This window comes from Pieris napi, chromosome 10 (genome assembly GCF_905475465.1).
Source record: "Pieris napi chromosome 10, ilPieNapi1.2, whole genome shotgun sequence".
Taxonomy (NCBI): Eukaryota; Metazoa; Arthropoda; class Insecta; order Lepidoptera; family Pieridae; genus Pieris; species Pieris napi.
Window position 1 is genome coordinate 1,353,865 of NC_062243.1, and position 22,472 is coordinate 1,376,336.

Below are 22,472 nucleotides of genomic sequence, written 5' to 3' on the forward strand. Positions count from 1 at the left end.
TAGTCTGGAAGAGAATATACCTATCTCTTCAATTCGGTTGCTTGCAACAACTGGAGGCCCTTATGGGTTATATAATCCCGTCATAGCATAAACCCAGTTTCACAGAGTACCATTGCTGCGTTGGTACTCTTTATATAGAACAGTGAGCGATCTCGATTAGTGTAGTAAGTATTAAGATTTTGTGAACAATTGCTATTAGCCAGTGTTATTGAACTACAATTTCAAATAGTGCTGATGTTACAAACTTGGGATTGCATTCAAATATTTTTTTTAATATTGTCCTGATCACTGTTTACATATATTTTGATCCATTAGTATTGTCTAAATAACTAATTCTTTTCTCAAAGTGGTTGCCTGGAAGAGATCACTCGGAATCGATAAGGTCACCTGCACTCCTTTTTCTTCATCAATCGTATTATATTTCTGTATGTAACAAATGTAAATTTTACATTAAAATTGGTATCGCCAGAGGAAAAAATCGCAACGCCAGCCACAGTTTTGGAAATTCTTGAGACACTTACAAACAATTTACAGTGCTATATTACTAAAAACATGCCTCATTTAGATAGATAATATCACGATTAAAGAGATAAGAGAATATATAAATTGTCATTACTATAATATTAACTTCGCTTCTGTTTTGTACTAACTTTTGACGTGAGTTCATGACGGTGAGTAATGTTACTTATTTATTAATATTTTAATTATAATATTACTTCACCGATTGCGTAATGGTAACTTTTAACCCATTATTACCCGTGTAAAGAAGAATGTTTCTTCTTACGTCCGCAATTAACATTAGCTAGTGCAGTAAAAACACCATCGTGAATAAAACGCCATGTCTCAGGGCCAAAACTTGCTAGCGTTTGTGAGGCACAGTAGGCTGATCGCACATGGATTTGTACTTTATATATTTTTTAAATATATACGTGTATGAGTTATATTGCTATTTTAAGATTTAAATTAAGTTTTGAGAGAAATTATTAATAAGCTTTATTTTTTATTTTTTTATTAAATTTAAACTCATTTTTTTATAATTAAAATCAATTATATAAAAAAACATTTAATACTTTTTAGTGTATCTTGGACTTGGTTATTGTAATTTATTTATATGTAGAGACATTTTAATTATTTTTGGTAGTTTGCTTTCTAGCCTTAATCGCGGGAAATACGCTAATTAACTATTATATCACGTCAGATTTATCAATAAATTGTATTTTCAGTAGAAATTCGACAATCAAATTGTTCTGAAAGCGAGAGGCGAATATCTTTTTTCTCATTTCCTTTATATCGAAATATTTTAAACGAAATTCACATCTTTAGCTGATATTGACTTGATAAGATAGTGGTAAGTAGGTTTGATAGTGACGCCTTAGATAACGCCGATATAATTTAAGAACATGTTAACATTGGGCAATATAGCAATATAATAATTGTTTACCTTTTTAATAATTGAAATAATCACTTATGAACTCAATTAATATGAATTTCATTAAAAACTAATGCTATCGTACTTATTTTTATAGAACAAATACGTTTGGTATAATTTTAAAACTGTAAACAAACATTCATTATGGTTAGTAAATACAACATAAAATTAATTAATACCTTCCAAACAAATGTTTTATATAAGTGTAATGTAGAAACATGTTTATGAAAATCATAATTTTTGACGTCCGGGAATCGGACTTAACGGTAATCTTGTTTCTGAATTTCACCTCCAGAGTCAATAAGCATATAAACAAGCTGCTTTATAATTTAATTATAAAAGACTGCTTTATAAAGGCCTGGGTATATTTACCCATAGTACTGAAGATACCGTTCCTACCACGGCACACCCTGACGTCATCAGTATGAGCTATGATTGAGCCAGTGTAGAAAATTATTTCAATTTAACTATAAAGTTTAAATTAAGATAAACTATATAAATTGGTCCTTAGATATTGTTTGGAAGGCTTAAAATGCATTTATAAACAAACAAACTCATCGCTAAAATACAATTATAGATTTTTATCAAAATGTGGCCAATACCAAAAACACGTAGATAAATTATCATAAGTCACGTGTTTGTTAAATTGTATTATTAAGACATCACAAATAATACCTCTATTATGATAAGGAAGATATTTCCCGAGAATTCCTATATATATATATAGATATAATTCGTATTAAAAATCATGATTTATACATTCATATAAAAATAATACTGACTTCTTAAATGCACTAAAATTTTTAAATAACATATGTTTTTTATTTGTTTGGTTTAAAATTATAAAATATATTAAACGATAACTGATATTACGGGCTATGAAATCCCATGAAAAGTTTTTGAAGCCAAACACACATACAATCGTACCTATTCGCAGGAAATCTGAATCATATGTCTACTACGGGAGGAATTATTGATACACTGAAAATGCACATCCAATTTATGCACTTTCGATTGTTTTAACGTTAAAAAATTACATGCATTACATAAAATGGTTCTTTTTCTTGGAGATATCAATGAAAGCGTAGTTTTCTTGATAAAAGACGGGTAATAAAAGTTTTAGTTTTTGAGTTTACTAAATATACAAAAATCCTATTTAATCAGTATAATATTTTTTAGGTTAATATAGTTGACCAAATCGTCATTACACCGATTAATTTTCTATCATTATAAGTCATATGACTTACCTTTAAAATTATTCATCACTTATTTAATTATTGCTTTGAATAATAATTAATATTTAATTATTAATCAAAGCAATCAATAAAATAACTTTGACAAAAACAGATTAATTTAGAAGTGAAATATTTATAATTCATAAAAACTTTGATTGCCTTATAACGAAAATACACATTTGTCTCTTTTCATCACAGCGTAAACACTTACTTGACAAAAAGAGACAAATAACTTATTTAGTGTTTTCTGAATTCGGTCTTTGGGCTGGGAATTCAACCCATCGTAGTATGAAATATATGAAATATTTCTTGAATAAAATGGCAAATTTTAATAGCGATTTCACCGTTACCGTATCAGTAAATATTATTATTTACTTTGAAATGACTTAACTTTCTTTTTCAGCCATGTATTCACTGTTCCTAGCCCTCTTGGGGACAGCTCTGGCTTTACCCTTAAATCAAGATATATCCACTCAGTATGGACACTACCGCTTACCTGGAGAATCTCAACCCACCTTATACGATGTCCAGCTGGTCATTGACCCGGGTAAAACGGATACATTTACGGGGAGCGTCTATATCCGGATCATTCCTGAAATAAACACACAAGAAATCGTCATGCATGCTATGGAAATGTCAATAAAAAGTATTCGTCTGAACACAGCAATCAATACTAGTGTGAATCTATATGATAGTTATACTATGGCAACTGATGACACCCATTTTCTAAGAATAAGAACAACGCAGCAGTTGGTTGCTTTACAGCCTATTGAAGTGAACATAGAGTTTGAGTCAAAATACGCAGATAATATGTTCGGGTTGTATGTATCAACGTTTGAGCAGCCAGGTGTTGGACGTGTGTAAGTAATTTATTGTCTTACCCCAATAACCGACCTTTACATTATAAACAATTTAAAATCGATGCCCTGTCACTTTCCCAGCGGCTTGCTCCCTTGGCGTAGAGATGTGGGATCTCTGTATCTTCTACCGCATTTACCATGAGAGTGTTCAGAGGAGTTGTTCGGACTAATACCTGCAACTGAGTTTTATCATCGGACGTCAAGGCAGAATACAAAATACCATCCGTATCACCTTGACGTCCGTCGTTCCACAACTGAGCGATTCTTAAGGAAATTTCTGCCGCGCACCACCACTATGTGGAACCAGCTGCCCACTGAAATATTTCCGAATCTATTAGTCTAAGGGTCCTTCAAGAAAAGAGCATACCAATTGTTAAAAGGCCGGCAGCGCGCTTGCGAGTTATCACTTAACATTAGGTGAGCCTCCTGCTCGTTTGCCTCCTGTAAAAAAAATGCCTTTAAAGATCACAGTATGAATGAGAGGAAAAATAATGTTAGATAGAATTAATAAGCAAACTTTCACCTTGATATTACAACTGCAAAGATTATTTAGAACACTCCAGAAAGTCTGAAGGACGACTATCTCTAACTATCTTACTTAGACAACTAAACCAGAGCGCGCGTTGCTTTAGTAGCCATTGCATAGTAAGAATGAGGGTAGGCTTGTGGATGATTTTATCATCTACCCTCTATTTGAATGTCCGAAGAATCATAATTTTAGTAAAAATCTAACCCTTTTTTTCGGTAGCCTTTTTTATGACTGTTACATAAAGTATATATTTTTAAATTTATAATTTGTTGTTTAAAAAATTTATATTGATTAAAATTCCGATTCCGATTTTTCTTTTTTACAGCACGCTTAATATTTTATAATTTACAACCATTATAGTGATAACGTTATTGTTATCATTTAAATCAGTGCATTGCCATGTCATCCACGAAATCCAGTTAAATGGAACCATAAAATATTCACTTATAATACCACAAGAGCTTCAAAATTATCGGGTATTTCCCGATAGGTTCGTTGCAAACAATTAATATAGTCGTCATGACGACTATAATATCTATTTGTTTGCAGGGAACCTTGAGGGAAATGCCCGATAATTTTGAAGCTCGTGTGGTATTCGGGGGATTATTTTTCCGACCCAAATGTCGGCCAATAGAATTGCACCATGAGACGAAATGTACAGTTAACAAATAAGAATTTCATAATGAATAAAACAACTACTTAATACTTTTCTTGAAGCAACGACCAGAGAAAATTTTCACAAAAAATTTTCAGTATAATACCATGTAGGTTGTACCACGTGACGTCGAATGGTGCAATTCTATTGGCCGATATTTGGGTCGGAAAAATAATCACCAAAATTATATGACAATTTGTGCGTAAAACGTGAGTTAAGAGAAATATTTTTTACAGGAACCTTGTGACGTCACAGCTGCAGCCTACTTTTGCTCGCCGCGTATTTCCTTGCTTCGATGAACCCAAATATAAGGCAGTGTTTAGAATGACGGTATACGCACCTCCCGCTTATCCAACTGTCAGAACCAACATGCCTTTGAGAACTGATCTTTCAAAGTATGTATTTTCAATAGTTTTAAAACGAGTAGTATTAAATTTCAGTTTGTGAACAAATTTAGTGTCTTTTAATACTTCTAAACAAACAAACGAATTTATTGCATTATTAACATTACTTGATGAGGTGAGCCTCCTACCCGTTTGCCTCTTATTACATAAAAATAAACAGAGTCTGTTTCAATAGTCATAACGTAAGGTTAACCTACCGAAAAATATTTTTCGAGGAACTGAATAAAAGGCCTTTAAATTCAAAGCCAACTTATCACCAAACAAACTAAATAAAAGTTCTACTTAGTAGTCTTTGTACCTTATAAGATAAACATAGTTATATCAGCAACGTACATTTGACTCAATTGAGGTTGTCGGTTCATGATTTGTACGTTTTTTAAGTAATAGTAATAAGTAATAATAAGATATTGATACCTATAATATAAGCGAAAATTTAACTTATTTTATATCCGTCAAACTATACTAAACTCCTTTAAAAGCCTGTCAATGTATTTATTTTAATGTGTAGATATTGTAATTACTTAACTTACTTACTATAGGATTGTTAGTAAAATAATAATAAATATTTAAATAATCTTACAGGCCCACACTACAGGGATTCAACAAATACGAATTTCAAGACACTCTAGTACAGTCATCTTACCTTCTGGCTTTCCTCGTCTCAAACTTTGAATACATCTCCAACGAAGAAAATGCGATCTTCAACACTACCTTCAGGGTATATTCTAGACCAGGAACTCAAAGTACAGCAGCATTCGCCTTAGATTATGGTCAAAAGAACATGGTTGCATTGGAAGAATACACCAACTTTAAGTACGCATTGCCTAAACTCGATAAGGTGGCTGTTCCAGACTTTGCAGCTGGTGCAATGGAAAATTGGGGACTTGTTATTTACAGGTAATATATTAATGAATGATATTCATTGGTATTGGTCGTGGCTTATGTAAGGCAATAATATTTTCAGCTAGTTTAATTATGGTCAAAAAATATAAATAGTAGTCGATTATTTTAGTAATTAGTTTGTATAATACGTAACTTTGTTTCACTTCGAAATAAAGAGAGGTTTTTATAATTTACTAGCAGACAGGTCAAGCGTTGATGTGGCTAAGGTTTTTGTTATATTACATAGTAGTAAACTATTCAAGGGAAACGGTAGGAGAACTTATGTGAAAGGTAGATAGCTTATGTGAAACGTTGGTACTTTTAACACAGCGCCATCTGCTAGAATTGTATCAAATAATAAACAAATATTTGCAATAAAATAATATTGCGGGTATATTTTGAGATGTAAGCTATCCTATCTTTTAAGTTAGATCAAACTGCACACAGTGTACAAATTTGATTGAAATCGGTTCAGTTAGGAGTCCATAGCGGACAAACAACGTGACACTTTATTTATATATATTAAGATATTATAGTGAAAATAATAAAATACGCAACAATAATAAAGAAATATTATTAGTTCATACTTGTCATAAATTCAATGATTCTTAATTAAGTATAATCCGTTATTCAAATCAAAGAGGTGTACGCCAACTGACGCAAATTTAACAATATACTTGCGAAGTATCAAACATCTTACATAACTCTGTAGAATAAAACCCATTTATACTAAAGTCTGCGACAAATGTACCATTATTCAAAGTACCGAGCTGATAGCAACAGTTCTCATCAACGGAGAACTTCCAACAATAGCCTCTCACTAAATTAACCTACCGTAATGAAAAACGATGCCTTTTGATAACATAATGAGCCATTAAGATTTATATTCAAGCAATTTTCACTCTTCTATTTTAAGTCCATCAAGAGTTCACGATTTTTTTGAAATTATATGAGTACTAAACAGCCTAACACGAGTCTATCATTCCCGCAAGATGTAAAAAAACCTATTGTTAATTGATGAGACAGCCTAAGGCATCTTTAAACTCTCTCTTTGGATATATCAGGAAGTTTATTTTCAATCGCCTATTTCTCTTACGAAATAAATCTTACTTAGTATTAAATACGGCTGATGTAATCATAATAATACAAACTAAACTTGAAAAAAATCAAACACACCACTACACGCAATACTCGTCGAGCGAGTTTGCTGATCTTGCCGAAGCCGCGTACTATATTTGAAGTTTAGTCTATTAAGTATGGGGGTGTACAATTATATTTTAATCAAGCGTCTAAAATTCGTTATATTAGCGCGTTTAACCAATTCAAAAGGGCATTAAAGATGCATATCAGAATATGAGCCTAGTAGACTAAAATTGGGACGGCTGATGGTGACGTGTATCTCGTTCGTATATACAATATACATATGAAGTTTCTCATGTAAATAAAAATACATTTTTTATAATGAGAAATAAAGTTCTTTAAACATTAAACTCTACACGATAAACTAGATATTAAAATGACTCAATACAAATTTAAAGTTATTTAACCTTTGCATTAATTATATGGTTAATTAAATATAAGTCTCATTTCATGGTCCTACCGGGTTCATTTGTATAAGTTTTGTGATCCTCAAATTGTGAGGGCTCTTTTGTACCTATATAAAAGAACATATGTATAGACTCGTAGGGTAGAAATGCTATGCCAGCAACAATGCTACCTGTGACAAGTGCCGGCGTCAAGTTGAACAATGACACATTCAATTACATATGGTGGAGGTTTTATTTCTAATAACGAAAAGGCTCTAACGGACGGCTCTTATCTTAGGTTCATGACTGCATATCGAGGGATATAATTAAAATAAACTTAGACATGAGTTAAAAAAAATGCTACTAGGGATCAGATAAGAAACCCCATGAATCTCATCAATTTATTTTATATTAATCAAGGAGATGCACAAAAAATACACACGTAGATTGGATAGCTTTGGGTAAATAGTTTAAAACGCACAGTGATCTGGAACATAATAATTAAAAAATATTAAGTTAAATCAAATTATCGAAGCAGCCACGATTAATCAAGATTAATTTTAGCTGAAAATTAAGCGCTTCCTAGTAAAATATAATAATCAAAATTCCTTGGTAATATAAATATCGTGGCAGAAAAAATTTACTTGTATCGAACTGTTTGAGCATTGCAGCATATTTTTTAATTTCCTGTTTAAAGTCGTTGCAGAATTGCTTCGTTTGATTTATAATTTACGATATGATATTAGAAATGTATTTTATTTCAGAGAGGTCGCTCTTCTGGCAACTGAGGGTGTGACTACAACATCTACTCTCCAAAATATTGGACGCATCATCTGCCATGAGAACATGCATATGTGGTTCGGTAATGAAGTCAGCCCCGACAGCTGGACCTACACTTGGCTTAATGAGGGTTTCGCCAACTTCTTTGAGAACTTTGGAACCGAATTAGTAAGATAATACATTATTTTTAAATTTACCGAACGAATATTATAGAAGGTTATATTAACCTGCTAATTGTTTTGAACTCGCTTATCTCACAAACCAGTAAATATATTGATAAAGTATTTGCTGCGCAGCATCACTGTGTGGAAACTATGGCCACTGAAGAATTTCCGAACCAATATAACATAGGGAGAGAAGAGACACAACACAAGAGAAGAGCGTACCAATTCTTAAAAGGCCAGCAACGCACTTGCGAGCCTTCTAACAATGTGAGTGTCCATGGGCGGCGGTATTACTTAACATCAGATTTTCTCCTGCCCGTTTGCCTCCTATTACATAAAAAAATATAATTTAAATAGCAAGGAAGGCTAAAATATACATATTTATTTTCTCTAAAATTAAGCACAATTATTGTAATATAGCCTTTGAATATATTTTTTGTCTTCATAAATAAGGACATTTTAGTTCTTATGATGTTAATTTAATGTCCCACTTATATAAACCATAAGAAGGATTAGATCTGAATAATGCCTAGGTCGTAACTTGGTAAACGAAAAAATTCACTACGTAGATTTTTGGCTACAAAAGATCTAGGGTACAGCGTATATTAAGGCTCAGAATTGCGTACTCAATATTTTTATATTACTCCGAACACAGGTGCTACCAGAATGGCGTATGATGGATCAGTACGTTTTGCTGGTACAAGGCGTCTTCCAAAACGACGCCGTGCTCAGTGTCAATCCTATGACACACCCTGTGTACACACCATCTCAGGTCATCGGGACTTTTAATGCTGTTGCCTACCAGAAGTGTTAGTATAATAACTTTTTTTTACTTTTATGCGTGTCTTTGCTAAGTCATCATGGAACATTACGATCTAACGTAAGATTAGGATATTTAACATATGAAAGTGTCTAGTAACACTTTCAGTCTCTATTAAGAGGAAGACACTCTGTTCTTGTGTTAAGCGAATAAAAATAAATAAGATAACATACATAATATATTAAAAGCATGTCCAGTTAATAAGATAAATGCGTTTGTTACCGTTGTGTACACCCCTTAATCTAATCTATCGTTAATACACAGTTTAGTGCTACTGATTTCTGATTATAATGTTATATTAGCTGACCCTGTAAACGTCGTTTTGCCATGTATATTATTTCTCATTTTTTTGGTTCAATAAAAATAACTATCTACTATAATAAAAAATAGGGGTTGATCGTAGAGGGGTGAAAATTATGGGTTGTATGTATTTTTGTATGCAGTATCATACCATACCACTCTTAACTTAGGGGTTTGAAAGATAGATAGTAGCCGATTCTCAGACTTACTGAATTTACATAAGAATCGAAATTTGACTTGCATTTTTCATTTTTATACCATAGTTATAAATTGAAATATTTGTTTATTTTATTTCAGCGGGTTCTGTTATTCGTATGATGCAGCATTTCCTGACTCCAGAAGTCTTCCGACAAGGTCTTATGCTCTATTTGAAAGCCAAGTAAGTTTTAAATATGTTTCCTAATTATAATAATACTACAGTGAAGATTTAACAAAAAAATAGTTTCGCACTTGTATGTAACTGTAAAGGAAAATTTATCTTCGAATAAAATCGAGATTAAATGATCACATATATAATTGAAATAGCTGCAAATAGCAAAAGAATTACAAAAACATAACTTTTTTTGCATTTGACGACTCATTGGTCTAGTGGTTAGTAATCCATGGGACTGCAAATCCATGGGTGCCGGGTTCGATCCCCGGCTGAGACGAACATCTATGTGATGAGCATTTGGTGTTGTGCTTAGGTCTTGGGTGTTTAAATATGTATTTATATGTCTAGGTCTATCTATGTATAATATGTATGAATATCCGTTGCCTAGTACCCATAACACAAGCTTCACCAGCTAAGCATGGGACTAGGTCAATTGGTGTGAATTGCCTTTAAAAAAAAAAATATACAGGCAATGTGATGAAATATAATAATGGCGCTGGTTTCTTTGCTACTTTAATAATTATTTCATCATGTGTTTTTATGATTTTTCAGTTCCCGTTATGCTGTAACTCCACCAGATCTTTTCATATCCCTTCAGCAAGCTCTAGATCAATCTTCTCATAGCCTTCCCATCCAAGTGGCTACTATCATGCAGAGATGGACCACTCAGGGTGGCTTCCCAGTTCTTACAGTAGAAAGGCAGGCAGCGAGTGCACAATCCATTTCTATTGCACAGGTGAAATTTGAGGCTTTTTATAAACACAAATTTAAGGAAATATCTTTTTTTTAAGTATACTTAAAAATAAACACCATACGTACACACACACACATACAAGTACACGCACACACACACGCAAGTACACGTACACACACACACATATACGTACACACACACACACACACACACACACGTACATGTACGTGTACACGTTTAGTAAACTAAATTTTAAATACAATATTAAGTTTACGTTACCATTTAAAATTAAAGTAACCGTTTAACACTGTAATTTATATATAACATAAGGTTATCTTATCACTAACATAGGGATTGCACTATCAAAAACTACTAAAACAATAGAATAAATAAATGTAAAACTGTTAGTGCATCTAGTTTTTAGGGTCGGAAATAAAACACTAAATGACTTGATTCACTATAATTCACTTCTTTCACTTCACTGACTTTACATAAACAGTATAACTTCAAAGTTAAACAAAGGAATTGCTTGTGCTTATGTATCACAACTTCTTTTGGAACTATAACCTACTCGGACTCGACCAACCCACTTCGGGCAGATATATGTTTCATAAAAACGTTTAGATTTTAATTAAATAACGAAATTAAAAGCCAACAAACGTCTTTATAGATATACATATTACATATGTGTCTAAGTTATTTTTGAAAATATTAATTCTTTATTAATTCACTCAGCGGGAGCTCAATGTTATCTTGACCAAAGTAATTGTTTATAATTTGTAAGTAGTTGATTCATATTGTTCCAAGCGCACCATATAGGAACTAGTATCCCTTGAAGTTGACAAATCATTTTGGGTTATAATGTAAGTGCTCCTATTTCGCCATGCTTACAGCTGGTAGAAATTAAATATTCATACATAATGTGTAGACTATGACTCTTTTCAAGCAACTTGTAAAGAAATGCCGATACAAAGAGTGGCAGATAGGTGCCAGTTCTTCTTATTTAATCTACGGAAAGAGAGAGCTTGGTAAATGTAAATTTAGAATCGTTAAATTTTCTTATTGGGATTCATAAGGGTTTAAGCTACCTACATGAGTAAAATATATTTGATTTTTCTATATTGATATAATTTTATTTAGGCTTCTAACCAAATCTAACACATTGTAGGGTTTAAGAAATGCAGGTTCGTTTATAATGTTCTCTAGCATCTCCTGCTTGGTTCCATAGAAAGAAAATGGTAGGGGAGCCCACGATGCTAAATGGGGATTTACTCGAGCGTCGTAGAGACCTATTGGGATGCAAAGCTTAGATAAAAAGAAGAAAAAAATGTTATATGATAAATTCCTTTTCATCGGTGGGGGAAGCGGCTATAGATAGTTAAATATGTAAAAAAAAACTGTTGCATGGACATCCTCGAGCGCGTCAGATATTGATAGCATCTATGCCCTACGTATTTTTAATAATGTACGTATGTTAATCTGATCGTTTGCATGATGCGGGTGGTTGTATTTAAGGGTTGAAAATTAAAAAAAAAAAAAATTATCGAGCGCGTCAGATTTTCTAAGGGAGTGTTAAGTGCACCAAAAAAAAGCTCTCATTCACTAATCTGACGATTTCGATGGGACGCAAACCCACAGCCATTTTCTTAATTTGCAAAAAAAAATCGCAATTTTGAAATACTCAAGCGCGTCAGATTAAGATATATGTGGTTCATCTTTATGTTCTAAACGTACTGTCTCATAATCTGACGATTATCTAGAGGGATTCGCCTGATCTGCCAAAAAAAAAATAGAAAAACGGTTCACCTAAAGGGCCATCCCTGCAACTTCCCGCTAATTCCATTCCTGGGCGCTTAAAATTGATATTTTGAGCTCGCTGAGTTCAAAGAAATAACATTTCTATGCATTTGAGCTCTCCCAGCTCGAAAGTCTGCTAGAAGTTTCATAGAACACTATTTTTGGAATTTTCAAACCGCAATAACTTTTGAATGGATCAAGCAATTTTCACGCGGTTGGCGGCATTCGACGCAGTTTTATCATCCTCATAAAAAGTTTTGCAATTTTAATTGATCGAACCACAAATTTCGGAGTAATCCCGAAAAAACACTTTTTCGGGTTTCTTTCGTGTACGATATCTCTCGAACGAATCAACCGCTTTTGACCAGCTTGGTGGCGATCGACGTGGTTTTTCAAGCTCAAAGGCGGATTAGTTTTTGAAGTTGATCGATAAAGAAACCACTTTAAAAAAAATATTTCTTATTTTTTTAAGATTTTTCAAAATTTCTCAAAATCTATCGGTCCGAATCGGTTCAAATTCACAGGAAATGTAATTTTGAGGGAAATATTTAGAACGCCGTTTAGTAGATTCCGATCGGTTTAAGGAAATGTAGGCATCACGCAGCTGCACGCATTTAACTTTATCGACGAATTTTTGTTATTTCGGCTTGCGGAAATCGTCAGATTATATATTTTTCATTATTCTTGAATTATTTTTGATGACGTTTTTTTTTTACAACTTTGTTGCCCTCCCCTTTTTTTCCGTCACTCTCAAATTGTCAGATTAGTGGAATATACACTTTTTAGGATGTAATTAACTCACCCTACCTTAATCTGACGCGCTCGGGAATTTCTGATGGTCAATTTTTTTTTTACTAAACTGATCCTGTCTCCTTCACGTGCGGCTTTATATATGGGCCTCATATTTTGTGGAGGTACTTAACCGGGTATAAGGTATCCCCCTACATATTAATCTGCCGCGCTTTAGTAAATCCCGAAATCCCCTCTTGGGCTCCCCTACCAAAAAATCTTAAACATTTTCTTTCTCGTTTGAAACTTAAATATATACTAGTGGACACGACAGACGTTGTCCTGCATGATATTTCAAGCGATTAGTAAAGCAAAGTATGAAAGTACCGACTGCAGCGCCATCTGGCGGGCTGATTTGTGAATTTAATTCCCAGATCCCCTTGAACACACACAAAAAATTTCATCAAAATCGGTCCAGTCGTTTGAGAGAAGTTCAGTGACATACACACTCACAGAAGAATTATATATATAAAGATTAAACTAAAATATGCAATCATGGAATTTCAGCGTCGGTTCCTGACCGACCCAGCTTTGTCAGCAAATGACGCGTGGCATGTGCCAGTGAACTGGGTTCTGTCCACGAACCCAGACTTCAGCGACACAAAGGCTCAAGGATGGGTGTTGCCAAACAGTCCAGCTTTGTCAGTTGACATCCCTGGCTTACCTGATGCTGATTGGTATATCATCAATAAGCAGCAGACAGGTAAAACATATTTAACCACACTTATGATTTTCTATAAAAATATAATTGAAAACCTACTGACGGCTTGAAGAGTGATATAACAAGATATATAATTATTTATTATTCGAAGTTAAGATTCTATTTAAGAAAATTTACTTCAGCTACTTAATCCCATAATTACTTTATTGAATTGAAAGATATTTATAAAACCTTTACTAAATTAAAAATAATCACATATTCCTAATTACTTGGTTTTTATTCTTTATAAAAACAAAAACTGCTTGATCGATTGTTATGAAATTATGTGTACATTCGGTAGGTCGTAAATTTTTTTATACCCCTAAGTGATAAAGGCCTACCTCAAATGTTTATTTTTCGTTTTATATTTCTAATTATTTGGCATTAAAAATAATATAACATATAACCCTTAATTTTCAGTCACATTCACATTAGTATTGTAATTACCTCAACTAGATCTAGGAATATATTTTAATGCCAATCTTGGGTTTGCGCAACACGTCGATAAAACATGCAAAAAGGCATACAGAAATTTGGGGTTCATATTGCGAATAGCTTGTGGCTTCACAAATATTAGAGCGATTAAAATTTTATACAATGCGTTAGTCAGAAGTCACTTGGAGTGCAATGCAATGGTGTGGGCCCCATATGAGGCTAAATACAGTCTCATGCTTGAGCGAATACAGAATAAATTCACCCGGTACCTCTACAAGAGACTGTACGGAGTGTATCCTTTGTATCCACTTATGTACCTGTTTGTTCTGGGTATGGTGGGATATGACCAGCTACGCCTCAGAAGAGAGCTAGCCTTGTCGGTGTATATATTTAAGATACTTACGGGTCGGGTTCATAATCCGGATATAATGGAGAGACTGAGTCTACGGGTACCAAGTAGAAACCTGAGGCGGAAGTCTCAACTTTTGGATGTACCGCGCGCACATTCCAACTTGGTTAGCGAGCACGCGAGCAATACACATAATAAATAAGATTTCTATTAAGGTAGACTTATTTGTTTGTACACTGGCTGAGTTCACAAGAGTTGCTTCCTATACTATTAGTTATAAGATTTAGGTACATAAATATATTTCTGTTAATGTTTTGTATTTAGGTTAATTGGTGTGGGTAAAATATTGTGTCGTTCTATCGAATTAGTTATTACTGTAAAGATAGAATAATTATATGGAATAAATAAAATAAATAAAATAAAATAAATAAATAATAAAATAAAAACTCTCAGTGGTCGATAACTAATCAGTTATCAATTAATATATATGGCAACGCTTGCCGGGTCATCTCATTCTAATACAATATATATCTTTGAAAACCGGTATTGTTAGTCGAATAGTTAATTATTACTCTCGATTATTCGAATACTAGATTAGATTGATTTTTGTAGGGACATGTCAACCAAATTTTTGATGTGAAACATCTATAGCCGCACGTAAAACCGATTTCTGGCGTGGCGACGCATGCCGTGGCGACGCCACGCTATATGATGGTATATTTTATACAGTTTATATGCAGTAGTGTGTACGGTGTGTGTAGGTCAACTGATTAAACGAATTAAGTAGGCATTTGTTTCACATCTGCCAGGCGACCCGTGACGGCTCACATTTTTTATTTTTTTCTGTGCACCCAATTTATTGGGTATTGGTTTATGTATCGATATATACTTATTAAAATATTTTTAGGATACTACCGAGTCAATTATGACCTACAGAACTGGAGAGCACTGGCCAACGCTTTACAAACCTCACACAGTGTTATACATTTATTAAATCGGGCGCAAATCGTTGATGACTCTTTCAACTTGGCAAGGACTGGACGACTAGTACGTATTAAAATATTTGTGGTCATTTTAAAAACATATCATTTTTTATATCAATGTTTAAAAAAATGTCTTTTCTCCATACATTAAATGTATCACTGACGGTAATTAGGGAGTCAAATGTCAATTTGACTCATGCATGAACATAGGTCTGCTATAGCGTTGATAAAGTATTTCTGGTACATAGTGATATTTGATCGCGCGCAATATCATGTATTTATATTGCAATTCTGCCAAACATTGGGCCAGCAGATCAAATTAACTCAAGGCAAATCATCTAAGTGCTTGCATGGGAGAATTTTAAAAATCGAATTAATCATTCCATTTTTAAAATATTGTCCAGTCAACAACAGGGTAAATCCTGGATTCTTTTCGTTAACCAACTTCTCACAAAACCAATGTTCAATCAAAATTTATTTTCGTACGCTGCAAATGGGATTTGCGAAAAATTGTAAGTAGATAAATCTACTACTATTAAAGTGGAGAATCTTTCCTAAACTGGAGAAATAATTTTATTAGTGATAGAATATATTTGTTACAATACATTTTATAATGTTTTTATATGTTAAATTTGGTCATGTGTCGTATTTTTATCGCATTCTCAATATATTGAACCGAAAGCTAAAAAGTTAGTTCAATAGTTTACTAATCGGACATTTTTGTTTCTGAGTTGAACAGCTATTTAGAAATATTATTCTAAAATCAAAATAAATAGGGTGATTTGAGTTCAACTACTTCATATGTTAAATCAAAGGCGCACACCTAATAATTGTTTAAGGGTTAATAACCTTTGTCAACTGTCAAATTTGTTTATCAGATCATATCTGTTTCAGGACTATGAAATCCCGTTGGAAATCTCACGTTACCTCGTGAATGAGACAGATTACATCCCTTGGGGATCCATAGACAATGCATTTGCCTATTTGGATGTTGTTCTCGCTGGTACACCTGCACATGCTCTCTTCCAGGTAATTGCAATTTTATAATGCAATTCAATATATTTAGATCTATCGTAATATTATTAAGTTAATAATAATCTAGTTTATAATGTTCTTGTGTTCGTTCGTTCCCATTCTCCTCCGAAACGGCTCAACCGATTCTTATGAAATTTTGAAAATCGGCTACTATCTTTCAAACCCTAAGTGATAAGGGGTGGACACCCTAATAGGTTAGACAACATTTTTTGCTTTTATTTTTTTATGATACAGCTTACAAAAATACATACAACCCTTAATTTTCATCTACCCTCTACGGTCAACCCTTATTTGTTGGTTAAAAACTTATAACTTGAACTCTGAGGTTTATATAGAGAAAAATCAGAGAAAAACCTAAAAAGTTTTCATTCTGACTGTTCGGTTTAGCACAGCAAAATGTTCCATGTTGGTTTGTACTAAAAAGATAGGCTAGGAGAACCGAAGAAAGATATTACTAGCTGCCCCCGCTAACTTGGTTAGCGGGGGCAGTTAGTAATATACAGCTAGTAATATATAATATAATCGTTAGTATTATTAAGCTGAAGATTTTATTATTAAAGCAATAATCTTAATCTACTGGATCAACTTTTACAATGCGATTAGCTATAGTCGATTGACGTATATTATACTATATAATATATATATATATTATAGTATATTATATTATAGTAGCCTATGGCTGAATGCTTCTGAAACAAAGGACAGTGTGCTGTAATGAGAAAAGGTAAAAATTGGGGACAACCTTTAAATGGAATACGAATGAGCTAATTAGGGCAATGTGGTTTCAGACGTTGATTAGATCGAATCTGAAATTTAATATTAATTATAATTTATTGAACTTTTTCTGTAAAAAAATTTAATAAAATTGACAAAAAATTTAGCCTTTTATTCAATCAAAAAGAAACATTTCTTAGTAAGAATTGAATAGATAGAGCGCCACAATCCCATATATATAAGTCGTAGACTCGAATTGTATCGGTATCTCTCATAATTTTATTTTAGAAACAAGTTGGTGATCCGCTCTCATGTGTACACGCGGATTTGAACACACGACTACTCTATTTGATTTTTATAATATACTTACTGGGCCCTACAGTTCTTTTTGCATCAGAGCTCTTTTTGCGAAAAAAAAATTTAATCTGTTCCGGTCGTTCTAAGCAAACATATGTCGGTCCATTATATATATATATATTTTTTATAATAGTATATATAGTTAGTATAAAAAAATCATGTTTTTGTTTCATGATCATTTATTAATCTAATGGTCAAGTAGGTAATCAGCCACCTGTACCTGAAGCACGCCGTCGACTTTTTGGGGTCTAAGGCAAGCCGGTTTCCTCACGATGTTTTCCTTCACCGTTCTATAGTTAGTATAGTTGCTAACGATCTAATATTTTTTTCTTCAGAGATACATTCGTGAGCTAACCGCACCACTCTACGAAGAGCTTGGCTTCGAAGCTAAAACAAGCGACGAGCACGTCACCGCTTACCATCGGAACATCATTCTTAACCTCAACTGTCGCCATGGCAACGAGCACTGCGTTAATCGCACGCAAGAGCTATTACAGCAGTTTAAAAATAATGAAAGTAAGCCACTATCCAATTACCAAACAACTACAGATATCGTACTAGCATTGCGTATCTTTGCGGACACGTCTTTGTTTTTTTTTTAATTTATGTTATTATTATTAATTACTTGATATGTCATGTGGAACATGGTGTAATGGTTGCAGCTCCTTACAAACGTTGTGTAAAAAAAAATGGCGAATAAAAAGAGTGGCGGAGAGTTTATTGCCAGTTCTTCTCTTCCGTTCTACGCCCTTGATTTGAGAACTGGCAGTAAATGTAAAATTAGAAGCATTAATATGTATTTCTTTACTGACGAGTCATAAGTGTACATTATGTTACCTACATGATTAAATGATTTTTTACTTTTTTTTTAATCCCCACAGTTTAATTTGTTTTATTTAAAATTTGGCGCTTGCAAAAATATTACCAAGTTTTAAAAATAACGATTAAAAACATAACAACCAAACAACTATTGGAACGCACTGAACGGACGGCAATAACAGGAAGTGTATCGGAAGCAGTTATAATATATTTTGTATCTTAGCTTCTGTTTTATAAGAAAAAAATCAATAGTATGTGTGAGTGGAACTTACTCAATATATTTCTTACGCAGTAACTACAACTACATGTAGATTTAACACAGTTCGCATCGACATTCGTGTCTTGTTTCGTTGATATTGTGTCAGGGAAAATCTTCTATAGGCACACAGAATAAATGAGAAAAATCCAGAAATTAAGTCTGATTGCACTAATATCTCCAAAGAAGAGCTTGTAAAAGAAGAGCCTGTGTAAAAAGGCTTACTATAAAGTTAACGATTATTATCTAGTTGATAAAAGGGCCTGGGACTAGTGCTAGACAGGCTACTAATAATTTGCGATATGTGTTTTAAAATAAGTGTTGTTTGATTATTTGCTATTTTAAAAGAGTACTGAGAGTTTTTTACGCCGGCTTTTTCTCTCGGCCTACACCCTATGTCTTCTTTGCCGATGAATAGGGATGCCTACAGCCCTGCGATTCTGTAACTCACTTCACGAACTCACACAGCGGTTTTTGCATCGGCGGTCGCTCTCAAATCAGTCGTGAAGCAGTCATTTTATGATTTGGCATTCTGATAAACAATAAACTACAAGCTCCCACCTTTTCAGAATGACAAATCATAAAATGACTGCTTCACGACTGATTTGAGAGCGACCGCCGATGCGAAAACCGCTGTGTGAGTTCGTGGAGTGAGTTACAGAATCGCAGGGCAGATTCAAATTTAATGACGTGGAATAAGTGATACATGTATCTTATGTTCCATAATAAACATATTTTATTTTATTTTTATAATGAAGAGATAAGCGAGTATTTTGGTTGGAGCGGTGTATTTATACTGATTTATTTTTATGATATGGGTGACGAAACGAAGTGCCGCTTCAACCAATAAGTCTTGTTAAATTTCAGATAATCGCCCAAAGCCAGATATTCAAACAATTGTGTTCTGCTCTGGTCTGCGTGGAGGTGACGTTGACAACTTCAACTTCTTATGGGACAGATTTATATCCAGCCAGGACTCTAGCGAACAATCTATTCTTTTGAACTCGCTGGCTTGTACTTCTAACCCTGAATTACGTAGCTTGTAAGTATTTTCATATTTTTAAATAAAAGTGATCTAGTATAAGTGAACATAAAAATAAGTGAACTTAAAAATCGATTTCTGTTTCGTTTTTTGTAATTTAAATTTTTTTGATTAGTAATTTTTTTTTGTAATGTTTGTTTTGTATAACAATTGTTTTTATTGATATTTGTATGATCTCTAAATGTATGTCATGTTTGCCTTTAAGGTGCTTGTCACTTTAAAAATTGTATTTTGTGTTTGTTTTTACCAATGCATCAGTGTACCGAGCGTTGGCAAGCTTAGCCAATAAAAAAACATGATTTATCACTTAAATAAAACAATTTTCATTGAACCCATATCTATACAGATCACATGTTAAAGTTAAAATTACGTGAATTAAGTAATAATATAAAATAAATTGTTTATGTTTATAAAGCTGCGTAATTCAATTATAAAACAAAGCTAGCAAAAAAAAATATTATTCCCAAAATTGTTGTAGGTATATATCAAATATTTATTTGCTTGAGAAATTATTATATCGTTAGTTAGGCAGTACATACGCCATTGTTACGAATTCACTAGTATGCTATATCATTTCGTATTTAAATAGAATCAATAAAATATTTCAGTTTCCTGAACCAAGTTATTAACGACACATCACCTGTGCGCGAGCAGGACAGACATACAATTATTGTTGCAACTATTAATTCAAGCCCGGAGAGCATGGAAGTGGCTTTGGACTTTGTTATTGAAAATTTCGCAGCCATTCAACCGAGGTATGTTTCATTATTTAAGATATTTTTTTGCATTATTTTTAAAGAAATAAATGCTTCCAAACCTACGAATTCAGACCTTAAATCGTCATGGTCGTAGAATAGTGACGGATCTGACAAATAGTAAACTTTACAGGGCAGCCATTTCAAAATAATAAATATAATCATGTTAGTTTTTGTCATAACTATTTTAATTATTCTGTTATTATGAAAATTGGCATATAAGCAAACAAAAGGGTTTGTTTTGAAACAAAATAAAAATTATAACATTAAATTACATAGTTTTCTAGAAAAATCACATGTTTTTATCGAATCCGTCACTTTGCCAACTGATTAATTTGAAATTTAAAACACATGGATTTTTTTTATGTAGCCGTAATATTTAGTCAATGTAGTATCCAAATATTATAAAAAGTGGATTTTGGATTTTTTTCAAATCCGACATTGTTCCACGATCATGACGAAATGTATGGCTCCCCTACCCTTCGTACCAACACTTAGATTCAGATAAGAAACTTAGCGCCAAGCCTTAAATAATTTTAACCTATTTATATCAAGATCGTATTGGAGTTTGACATACAAGAGTCAGAGTAAGTAACTTAATCTAGTGTTTCGATAAAAGTCGCCAAAGACTCTTATAAATAATGAACAATGTATAATGTATATTATATATATAATGTTCATATAACATGTTGATCAAACGGTTGTAGCGTAATTACATATACATATAGATACCGTATATGTATATATTTAATATCAATTTTATAAGCTAGTAGCATTAGCAGGTTAAATATTTGCTGTATATTTGATTGTTCAGGATTTTTAATAGTTTATCGTTGAATATTTTTACAGAGTACAAGGACTGACCGGAACATCGAACATATTAAATGCATTCGCAAGAAGATTAACATCTCAAGCACATTCTCAAAAGGTAATAAATCAATCAATAATTATGATCTTCATGGTAAAAATTTAGTTACGAAAAATGTAAAAGAATACTTTCATAATGATCAATGAATCCTCTATAAAATTTTGCGCCATCCATACGATTTAGGATAAATCTTAATTTATGATTTTATATGGCTCAGTTTTTTATAACTCTAGTATTCACTTATCCTTTATATGCAACAGTTTTAAAGACTACGTATATTATCAGACTACAAGTGATTTAAACCTTATTACTGACTTTTGACGTTATCATATATATTTTTTCTAACAGATTGAGGCGTTCGTGACACGTTACCAGAACATATTCTCCGCTGCTGAGTTGGCGGGAGTGGCCGGCATCAGGGAAAACGTGGCTTCATCCATTGCATGGAGCGAAAATAACTACGACACTGTTAATAGTTGGTTTAGCAGCTACTATCGCAGCAATGCTGTTGCAATTAGCTCAAGTCTAATAATTTTGATGTCTATCTTCGTGTCTATTTTTAACTACTAAGATATTTTGGTTAAGAATATAATGAATTTATTGTTTCTTTATGTTTTACTTAAACTAAGTATATTTAAGTGTGATTACGAAAATTTAGTTAAAAGTCTTTGAGATATTTAAGAGTACTTTTGAATTCATTAAGTTTAAATTAAAGCCATTTTATTGTAAATACAGTCGTATTATATAATATCTAAAATAACTTAAAACCCAATCTTAATAACTTAAATTTATTTCACTGCTTTTTGGTTTCTAAATTCAGTTGTGGATAGAATTTTTATGATAAATCGAGGTTCAAATAAAATTTGTTAGTCTTATATTTACTTTCTGAACATTATATATAGAAAAAATGTACACGTTTACT

General features: G+C 32.8%; 1 protein-coding gene across 1 annotated transcript; it reads left to right on the plus strand.

The window, feature by feature from the left end:
- Positions 1 to 585: 585 nt before the first annotated feature.
- LOC125053327 (aminopeptidase N-like) lies at positions 586 to 22,155 on the plus strand. The gene is made up of 16 exons (XM_047654647.1): positions 586 to 671; positions 3,068 to 3,524; positions 4,945 to 5,103; positions 5,695 to 6,009; positions 8,285 to 8,468; positions 9,120 to 9,273; positions 9,882 to 9,963; positions 10,510 to 10,693; positions 13,745 to 13,940; positions 15,629 to 15,768; positions 16,599 to 16,733; positions 18,146 to 18,326; positions 19,753 to 19,927; positions 20,536 to 20,682; positions 21,532 to 21,610; positions 21,899 to 22,155. The coding sequence occupies exons 2-16, from the start codon at positions 3,070 to 3,072 to the stop codon at positions 22,118 to 22,120; spliced, it is 2,808 nt and encodes a 935-aa protein (XP_047510603.1). The 5' UTR covers positions 586 to 671; positions 3,068 to 3,069; the 3' UTR covers positions 22,121 to 22,155.
- Positions 22,156 to 22,472: the final 317 nt, after the last annotated feature.